General features: G+C 39.2%; 1 protein-coding gene across 1 annotated transcript in view; it reads left to right on the top strand.

Annotated features, from left to right (window-relative positions):
• The window catches only part of LOC103601692 (regulator of nonsense transcripts 2-like), a 21300-nt gene extending 11161 nt beyond the window's left edge, over positions 1–10139 (top strand). The window contains exons 2-4 of the mRNA XM_008586111.1: positions 1933–2074; positions 3275–3395; positions 8862–10139. Of these exons, the coding sequence (XP_008584333.1) occupies positions 1933–2074; positions 3275–3395; positions 8862–8871 (273 nt within the window). The 3' untranslated portion in view covers positions 8872–10139. The remainder of the gene's footprint in view (positions 1–1932; positions 2075–3274; positions 3396–8861) is intronic.
• Positions 10140–10874: the final 735 nt, after the last annotated feature.

The raw sequence follows: 10874 nt of genomic DNA, 5'->3' as shown, positions 1-10874 counted from the left end.
GCATAGTTGTGCCGGTATGGCGTGCTTCATTCCGCCTCTGCACAGTCCTTTGCTGGCTTTCCTGGCCTTTGTTGTCTGGGCTGATCGCTCGTTCCCGCAGCCGGGCTTGGGCGCTCTCAGGAGTCCTCCTCTGTGTCGGCCCCAAAATCTCGAACCTGCTGCCGCTTGTTTGTCGATGTAGGATCGTTCTTGAAAGAATTATTCGCCTTTTGTTGCTCTTGGAAATGCAATCAATACTCTGGTATCACAGCGCACAGCTCTCAGGATCGCGCTGTCTCCTGTCACGGCCGCTCCAGACCCGTCGCAAAATGGCATTTTCTGAGATGTCTTTCTCTGCTGTCTGTCCTTTACACTTTCCGGGTTCAAATCAAGTCTCTACCATTTCTTAACCTCACTGTTTCCCAGTTTCTTCATCATCCCTGTCGTGGCCTATTCAAGAACTGCCAGCGTGAGTCTGGGTCTGCGGTTCTTCACGTCACCTCCAATTAACAGACGGGAGACCTGGGCCCACCTTGGCTCTGCCGCTCAGTCATGCAACACTCCTGGGCTCTTCAGCACCTGGCACACCGACTCTTGCTCTAACAAGCTCTGCAGTCTGTTGTGTCTCATCACATACATTTTAAATGTGTTTTTTTTTTTTAATGGTTTTGAGCTCTTTAAAAATAAAGTGATAGTTGCAAGGAGTTGCAAATCCTCTTAAGCTAAGTTTATTGGGGAGAAAAGGTGAGGTTTACCAGGCTGGTAATTGTTAACATTTTAAATTTTGATATGTGAGATATTTAATAATCTGCTACCTTTGATGTGAAATATAGTTAGTTGGGTTTGTGGATAGTTTCTTATCCATGCTTAATATTTTTCACCTTAGTGTATCTGGCCTAGTGAGCTTAATGTTCTGGGTATTACGTCTTAAGAAGAACATTAACTAACTGAACTGCTCATAAGAGAGAATACCAAGAGAAGACATCTGAGATAATACAAAGAGTCAAATTGTGAAATCAGACTCAAATAAATCAGAAATCTTTTGCAGTGTTAATACACTTTACTAATAATTTCAAGGATGCTAGCATTCAGAAGGCACGGATCAAGCAGAGAGCGGTCTGGGAGCCTGAGCACAGCTTCCCAAATCCTGCCTTTCCACATCAGACATATCTTTGGCCCAGAGTAACAGATGAAGTCTTTTTAAATGAGATGTGCAGGTTATCACACAGCAGAGAGAGGTTAGGTTATGAAACATCTCCATTTTATGCTTAGATGGTAACATAGCTTACTTAACATATTCCAGGGAGCCTTTACCCATAAATTCATAGATCAAGTCTGGCTTGTTTACTGTGAACAATCCTAAACTAGGAACATCCTGCTAAAAACAAAATGATTCCTCAATAGGGACTCACTCTCTCCCTATAACAGAGAACTTGGTCTCTCTAGGCCAGCTGTTTAACTCTCCCTTCTTCCCAACATCACAGCTGTCTTCAGAAGTGTGAAGGGCTAGTAATGCTGAAAATGGACCAGATTTGTTCCATATAGTTCAGGAAGCAGATAGAAATGAAAAGGATGCAGATTACAGTTTGTTGTATAAGAAGCATTCCTGACAGTTATCCATACATGACAGAGGCTACAGGAAGAAAAGTTGTCCCCTGTTGTTAGATGTGTGCTTCCAAATAGAGTACAATAAAGAGGGAGTTCTGCTTTTTACAGAAGTGGAACTTGGTGGCCTTTCACCTCTCATCCAACCCTGCTGGGTTTTGTGTCTATTAGAGTAATAGTAGTGTCTGTTCTTAGATGTTCTTAGATGGCACTATCTATTGATTTACAGTACAGGAAAGACATTATCATTTTTCTAAACATTTAATTCTACTTGCTATTTTATTTGAAGTCTGTGTTTTCTTTCAGTTTTCTCAAGCTATTTGTGATTCCTTGTTATTTTTTTCTCAGTTTAAGATCCTTAATGTACCCATGTCGTCCCAACTTGCTGCAAATCACTGGAACCAACAACAGGCAGAACAAGAAGAGAGGATGAGAATGAAAAAGCTCACACTAGATATCAACGAACGGCAAGAACAAGAAGATTATCAAGGTATAAAATTGTTTCTAAAAAAAGTGGAAAATTTTGATGCCTTTTGAATGTGTTAAGTATAAAGTATCAAAGTTGTTATTCTCTCTCACCTTCTCATGACATACTGTACATATTTATACTGAGAAGTTAATTGTTTTTTAATCCCATGCTATCTTCATTTTTCTCTCACTTATTTGTAAAATAACAATAACGTAATTTTCATTATATTTTGCTAACTCCATAATCAATTGGACTATACACTGTTAGCTGTGTTTGCAAATGAGGTGATAATCAATTTTTAGTTGCCTCACATTGCCAGCCAAATGTGCTGGCAATTCAACCACTGTAAATTAACAAATATTTCATTTAATTAATTCAACCAAGATATACCTCATTTTGCCTATTTGAAGTCCTGGTCTTAAGGACCCCATGTTCCTTCAGATTTGAGGTTATACTCAAGTTGGTTTTATGCATAGATGCTCTGCATTCTTGGGTTAATAGGAATCTTACATATAGGGTCCATGGACACCTCATATGCCAGTTGTTTGCCATTCGTATGGTGTCCAGATTTTAGAGCCATAATACGGTTGTTTGTATAGCACTGTTGCAAACAAACTGCTAGTTTTGCAAGTGTTGTATAAATAATTATTTATAGTTATCTATCTTTTAATCCCACTTCTAGAATCTTCTCTCCCAATTGATGCCCGACATTTTTAGTGCTAATAGCTAACACTTAATTAAGTGCTTACTGTGGCCAAACACAGTTTTATGTACTTTTTCAAAACATGTAATCACCACAACAATTCTGTGAGATGTTATTATTATCTGCATTTTACATTTAGGGAAACCAAACCTAAAGTCCCACAGCTGGTAAGTGGCAGAGCTGGAATTTTAACCAATATAGCCTCACTCCAAACACTGTGCTCTTAGCTATTGCACTATACTGCCTCTTAGGCTTTTTTGCTACCTCATAAGACACGTATGTAGGAGCCAAATTCACAGTAAGGGGAACATTGGGAACATTGGGTATTAAAAGAATGTCATCTCTTGATATGCTCTTTCAGTACTTCTTAATCATTTTAGTCTGTGTAATGGTTATTTTTCTTTAGTCATCTACCCGATAGGACTAATAAACTTGTTACCTCTAGTGTTTTATTTGCTTTATAGGGGGAGTGCATTTACAAGGTTTAACAGCATTTTCCTTTTTGCTGCTAATTACAGAAATGCTGCAGTCTCTTGCACAGCGCCCAGCTCCAGCCAACACCAATCGTGAACGGCGGCCTCGTTACCAGCATCCAAAGGGAGCACCTAATGCAGATCTAATCTTTAAGACTGGTGGGAGGTAAGATAGTCTTTACGTGTTTCTTCTCTAGATACTGGTTTTCCATTACGTCCATGTGAATAAATTAGAGACTTCTGAATTATCCTTATTGATAAAGTCCTATATTATCAAAGTCTTTGAATTGCAGATATTTGAGAAAAGAAAATCTCTCTCCTACAATAGTTATAGCTATTTTTTAAAAAGGCATTACTTTCATCTAGATCTTGGCCTTCACTCTCTATTATTGGACTTCTTTTTTATTTTCTCTTTTACATTTATAGAAAGGACTAGCTATTAGTTTGAGAGAAATCACAAACTTTGTGTTAGAATTTTTCAGGTCAGGGTTAATTAATCTCAGTGTTTACAGAAACTAAAAATCTATATGCTAGACCTTCAAGCATGTAGGTAGAATTTGTTTTGAGCTTTTTTTTTTAAATTATAAAATTTTCTGATGGAATCCATGCCATTTCCACTTAAAATTAAACTTGGATTGTTTAATATGAAATAATTAAAATTCGGTAAAGAAATTCATGTTGAAGATGTTCCCTGATAAGACCTCTTTCATCCTTTTTTAAGGATAAATTATTTAAAGTTTTTCTGGGACACGATCTAAAGACCTACCATCAACTCAGTTTCTGTCTTGTGGTTGAATTAAAAGTGACAGTGGCTTCTGCTGCCCTCACTACTAAACTCACTCAGGGAATTAGTGTTTACCCAGAGGACACACAATAGCCCAAGAATTCACTTTGTTTTTAGGGGTGGGAGAGGTGGTGCAGAAGGGAGTGTGCTATGAGTGGCAAAGTAGATCATTTTGGAGGAGAGCAGTACCGGGGGAAATGTAGATGTTGGAACCTGTGTCTCTTACTTGCTAAACATATTTGTGTGTTCCTGGTAACATTTTTCTTTCAACTATATGCTCAGATAACTCTAATCAAATTGCAATTTAGAAAATTGGTTTGTCATGATAGTTTGGAGATCTGTTCTTTAATATCTGTTGAGTGTAATTAAAAAAAAAAAATCCAGGTAAAAATGATGTATAAATCCATCTAATTAGGCATTATAAGATATTAGTTTATTTTTAATTATCCAAACTTCATTAAAGTCCTTTAATGAATCCTCTTTCATTGTTGTGAAAATGTAGAAACTAGGAAGGTTAACAGTCAATGAAAAATGTAGTTTCCTGCTTTTGCTTTTTTTTTTTTTTACATCTTAAGGAAAAGCAATTTTGCATATTTTCATAGAGTAGTTTTAGATATATGCCATAGTGTTCTTGATAGTATCTGTTCCCACTTGCTGTGTCATCAGTGCAAAAGCCTTTCCTTAGGCAGCAGAAACAAAGACAATCATGGGGAAGCAGAGGCGTGGATTTCCGCGTGCTATGCTGACGCATATGGGGACGCGAGGCACGCCTTTCTTAATTTGCTGCCAGTGTTACACTCAGTCATTTTTCAAAAGTCTTTGTTACCTTTCCGTGTTCCTTTCTTTCCTCCAATGCCCCCTTGGAAGAGTTGGCCACACCTGCTCTTTCTTGCAGCTTACCCCCCCCTTTCTGCTGCAGCTGCCTTCTCACTGCCACCAGCCACCCCTGTTGCCTCATGCCCTCATCTCTTGGGCATTGTCTCAGCAGCACGTCGCACTCCTTTTCTTCATGATGTGACTGCTTCCTTGCAGCTTACCCCCCCCTTTCTGCTGCAGCTGCCTTCTCACTGCCACCAGCCACCCCTGTCGCCTCATGCCCTCATCTCTTGGGCATTGTCTCAGCAGCACTTCGCACTCCTTTTCTTCATGATGTGACTGCTTTCCTTTGCTTCTGTGACTCTGCTGGCTTCTGGCTTGTCCCCTTCCTCTGTGATCCCTCCGACTCCTTCTCCTGACTCCTTGGTGCATCTTTCCTGCCAGTGGATGTCTGTGTTCCTCAGGCTCAGCCCTCGGCCCCTATCACTCTTGGTAGGAGGAGTCATCCTTCCTGAGGCTTAGTTACCATCCACATCTCCATCCAAGATCTGCCATTTTAGTTTCTGACTGTCCAGCTTTGTTTCTCAGGAACATAAACTTCAGTGTGTCCCCTGCCCCAGGCCCCCTTCTTCTCTGTTCTCTAGCTCAGTGAACGGAAACAGTGCCCACTCCATTGTCCACACTAGAAAAGGTTTCATTTCGGATTCCTCTCTGTCCCTCCATTCCCAGATCTAGTTAGTTAACCAGTCCTCTGCATTCTACTAGTAAGTGGCTCCCACACTTGCCCATCTTATTCCACCCCACTACCACAACCCTGGATCAAGCTACCATCGGCTCCCCATCTGGATCACTGATGTAGCCTGCTCATCGACATCTGTCTCCCGTTTTAGCCCCTTCCGGTTCATTCTCTCTGCTGTACTCATTGTCCCTTCTCAAATGCAGATCTGGCCTCTGACTCCATGTGCCCTTTTGCTTAAGACCCTTCAATGGCTCCTCATGGCTTGTAGGATAAAGTCCAAACTCCTCAACTTGGTTAACAAGGCCCTGGGTGATGTGGATGTACTTACTTTACTGGCTCCATCTCTTGGTACTCTTTCCCCTACTCCCAACCAAGCTGGCCTTTTAGCTTTCTAACTGTGTTCTTTTTCACCTCTGTCTGTTTGGAACAGTCTCCTGCTTTCCCCAGATAACTCCTACTCCTCCCTCAGGTCTCACCTTGGTACTCTCAAGTCTGACATAGGTCAGCAAGGATATACTGCCATGACTCACTGTATTTCCACAGACCTCGTCCTGCTTAACTGCCTGTTAGCTTGTCTCTACCCCCGTGTGATGAAGACTGAGGGCAGGGACTAGGTCTTATCTTTCCCATTGTATCCTTCACAGCTCTTGGTGCCTGGAACCTAGTAGATGCTCAGTAAATATTTGTTGAATAGACAAAGGAACTTTTTGCAATCTACATTTAGTCATTTAATAAACTTTTTCCCTCCCGTTCTGCTCCCAGGCTCTTCTCTCTTGTTTTCCTTTTTTTTGTAAAAGTTCCAGTTCTTGAGCGAACCTCTCAATCTGTTTAAAACCATAACTTGGGGGAAAAAAATCCTAGATTGTCCATCATTATTAAGAATGGTGCCCTGTAAAGTATCACAATGCTGTCCTTATAGCCAGTGTTCCTAAAATGTAGAAAAACAAGCAAACATGTAAATGTGAGTTTTGGAGCCTTTTGGGAGTAGCGATTTTTTTTTTTTTTTTTTTTGCCATTTCTTAAACTTAAGTTTTAAGTGAAGGAATCCCATTTGAAAGAACAAACTGATGGGATGGAATCTCCTGGTGGTTTGGCTCCACTTTATTTTCTTCTTTTTTTTAACTGGGCTAGACTTAGTATTCGTGGAAATGTGTGTCTAGAGTAGTGACATCCTTGGGTGTCTTAAGAACATGCTGGAGTGGTGAAGTCCTCTATGAGGGAAACATCTCTGAGTGAAGTGTGAGAAACTGGTTTCAGGTTGATTCTTGTGTAGTGCATTTTTTAAAATTTCACTTATTGATATTGGTGACAGTATAAAGAGAAATTTATTTGGAAACTGGTTATTAAAGTAGCTTAAAATTTTTCTTTCCTGTGGATTTTGATAGGCTCCCAGACATTAATTATAATGATTTTATATTTTCTAATTTAGAGGATCCTTGAAATAGGAACATAAATTAAAATTTCAGCTCTTTAACAAATTATGGGCCTTTGCTTACAATGAATTATAATAGTAGTAGTACTTTTAGTAAAACTATTATCTAGGTTTTCTGTAGTGCAAAACCAGGTTTTTTCCTACTCTGCTAGAGTTGAAAAAACTGAAACTTAGCATCTTTGGCAAGTATTAGTACTAATATGGTTTAGATGCTACACATTTATATGTATTATTTCAGTGCTCCTCAAACTTTAAAATATATATTAGTCATCTAGACTCATTAAAATGCAGGTTCTGATTCATTTCTAACAAGTTCCCTTGTGATGTCAAAGCTGCTGGTATATGGATCACACTTAGAGAAGCAAGGGCTTATGCTATCAGACTTTTTTCTTTATTTAAATCCTTTTTTTTTTTTTTTCAAATGGCTGGCCAGTACTTGGTTTCCAAACCTTTGACTTTGGTCTTATCAACACACTTGCTCTAACCAAGTGAGCTAACTGGCCAGCCCCTGGACCATTTTTTTAACACAGCGTAAGGCGAGTCTGTGTTTTTTTAATTACCTTTTTTCTTTTCTTTTCTTTTCTTTTTTTTTTTTTGGCGGCTGGCTAGTACAGGGATCTGAACCCTTAACCTTGGTGTTATAACACTGCTGTAACCAACTGAACTATCTGGCCAGCCAGACATTTTCTTTATATTATTATTGTAAGGTTAAATAAGTGATAGTTTTGTTATAAAATAGAGTCCCTCCTAGAATTACATTTAATCCTAAGTGTATATTGTAAATAAATTTTGAGCTCTTAGATTTTTCAATCACTCAGAATGATTGTTTGCCTATAAACCAGTTAAGTGACACCCTACACTATATATAACTAGTGATATAAATATGTCTTATTCACCAAAGATATTGAACATTTTTTCTTACCATTCATTGCATTTATTTAAAGTATTCTATTTTAGATAGCCACAGCTGCTTTGTGTTGACTTCAGGAAAGACTCTTGTCTCTTCTCTTTCTTTCTCTCTGGGAAAACTTGTGTTATTGACCCTTTCCCATTCATTCAGTTCAGTTCTGGATATATCTAGCTGAGGATATACTTTTCCATATTTGTATTTTATTCTTTGAAAGTTTCTTGCTAGTGTAATTTGCTCTGTGAGAAACAAACTGTATGAGTTTGCCCAGGCTGCTGTAACAAACTGCCACAGACTGTGTGGCTTACACAACTGAAGCTTGTCGTTTCATAGTTCCGGAGGCTGAACATCTGAGATCAAGGAGTCATCAGGGTGGTTTCTTCTGAAGACTGTGAGGGAGAGTCTGTTCTAAGCCTCCCTCGTAGTTCTTGGGGTTTGCTGGCGATCTTTGGTGTTTCTTGGCTTGAAGATGCATCACCCTGACCTCTGCCTTCACCGTCATATGTGTTGTTTCTGTGTATGTGTATATCCAAGTGTCCCCTTTCTTATGAGGATACAGTCATACTGGATATGGGGTCCATCCTACTCCAGTATGGCCTCATCTTTACTAATTATACCTGCAATGACTCTGTTTCCAAATAAGGTCATATTCTGAGGTACTGGGGTTTAGTCTTCAATATATGAATTTTGGGGTTTCACATTTCAACCATAACACAAACCATGAATTCTTAGTGTCATAGAAATTAGTCCTAGAAAAGGTACAGGAGTCATCCCTTCCAATTACTGTGTGGATTGCTTCTGTCTTAGTCCAGTAGAGAGCATGTATGCTCTTTAAAAAGCACTAATTTGGAGAAGTCACTAAAAGGTGTATGGTAATGTTTGAGGGGATGCTTTCTTGCCTGAGCTTAGCCCTGTGGCAGAATCTCTTTAACTTTGCCTTGTTTGTGCCTTTAGGAGACGTTGATCCATCAGCACGTGTCATTTCATTAGGTCCTGTATCTGATGTTGTGGATAGTGGAGTCCTCCAGCAATTGAATGAGAGCAGTGGACACATCTCAGCATGTCGGTCTAGAGAGTTGAGAATCTAAACCTGGGACAGGCTGGGGCCATGAGGCAGAAACACCAGCCTCTGCCAACACCGGAACAAGCCGACGCTTCCAGACAAGGCATGAAAGGCCTTTTGTAATGGAAATCACGTGAGGGTTAATCTTCTCTTGAGAATGGCAGTCAAGAAATGAGATGGTTCACTTGACTACTGAGCAGTTACACCAGGAAGAGTGTCAATGAGACGACTGAGCCAGAGAAGAAACGGTTGTGATGGTAATGGTATGGGGGAAATGAACTTGAGTTTTAAACTTGATTTGAGTTTCAGTGTCTCTGAACTGAACATCCCATGTTGGAAGAAGATACATTTGGGGGCTCCAGGACTACAGTAGAAAAGTATAGAGCAAGCAGTAAAATCTTCTAGTAAAAACTTACATGCAGGACAACAAAATGATGAAAGATATGCAAATACTAGATAATCCACCAGGAAGGCTTTTGTTTAGGAATTTGTTTCAAGAGGAATAAGGGATGAGGGAGAAAAATGTGTTTATCCTTCAGAGTCAGTAATATAAAATTGCCTATTAGGGTAAAAGAAAAATGTGGAGACTATAAGTATGCAAAAAGCATTCATTCAGATGGCTTAGAAAAGTCTGATACCCGCCTAAGAACAGGGTTATTGTTGAGCCCATTGTAAGTATCATTGAAAACAAAGCGAGCCAGTCAGCGTGTCACAGAAAACGAACGAAGGACAAGTGGATCAGATGTTTTGTTGACCTTCATGGGTTTACAGCCTCTGTCTCTAAACAAAATATGGAAACAAGTAGAGCTTTATTTTGCTTTTGTTTTCATTTTCTTTTCTTTTCTTTTCTTTTCTCCCCACTAAATAGAAATGAGGGTTCTTAGTCTGTTTCTGACAATCTGTTAATTTATTAGGGTAGTTGTCTTTCGTTTGCTTTCCAATAGGCATAGTAAATTTAGTTAAAGAGCACATCTGTATGCTACAACTTGACATCTTTTTTTCTAGCTATTTTGCATTTTTTCTTTTACCATGTTTCAGTTTCTGCATGTAGATTTAAATAAGAAACAAAACTTGTAAAGTTGTAACATTTCTCTTGGAAATGCTGCCCAATCTTCACCAGCTTCCGAAATCTGACCTTTGCCAATGCTGCAATAAAGTGTTGTAATTTAGATGTGGTGTGGTTTTATTTTATTTGGTTTGGGTTTTAGAAACCTGTTGAATGGGTAAGTCATTATCTTCCTGGGTCATCTTTGTGCTTTATAAAATATTCTCAGAGATGATTTCTTTAGCATTTCATTGTTAGTGTTGCTTTCACTTTAAGGATTCCATATTTGCATGACTTTCTTAGGTGCCTGAGCTAAGTTTACTTTGTGGGGTAAATACAAAAGCAGCCTGTGCAGTCCAGTAGAATAATCGTTTTTAGAATAGGCTTAATGCTGGTTAAGATGAAAAATGTTTGCATAGCATGGTTTAGCCTTGGGGCAGCAGTTATGATTTTACCCAAGCGTGTGCAGCAGGGTGGGTAAAAGCCCCCTTGTAAGTCAGGCAACCCAAAAAAGGAACAGCAGGAACCACTGTTTTCCATTTCTTTCCAGATGTTAATTCCAGGGCTGACTTACACAAGCTGAATGGGGTTACTGTAAGCATTATTGCTAAAATTTTTAAAATTCAGCTGAAAGTTACTATAACTTGGAAAAAATGGGCTTTTAATAAAAGAAAAAGCTTTAAAACTTCCCTTCCATTAAGGAAAGCTTATCATCCAGCCCTAATTGCCATTTTTTCCCCCAAGCTTTAAAACTTCCCTTCCATTAAGGAAAGCTTATCATCCAGCCCTAATTGCCATTTTTTTTCCCCCTTTTTGTCTTTTTTCGTGTCCGGCAACAGATCGCAACCCTCAGTGTCAT

Source organism: Galeopterus variegatus, unplaced genomic scaffold, assembly GCF_000696425.1.
Source record: "Galeopterus variegatus unplaced genomic scaffold, G_variegatus-3.0.2 Scaffold3834, whole genome shotgun sequence".
Classification (NCBI taxonomy): Eukaryota; Metazoa; Chordata; class Mammalia; order Dermoptera; family Cynocephalidae; genus Galeopterus; species Galeopterus variegatus.
This window is presented reverse-complemented; position numbering and strand designations above follow the sequence as displayed.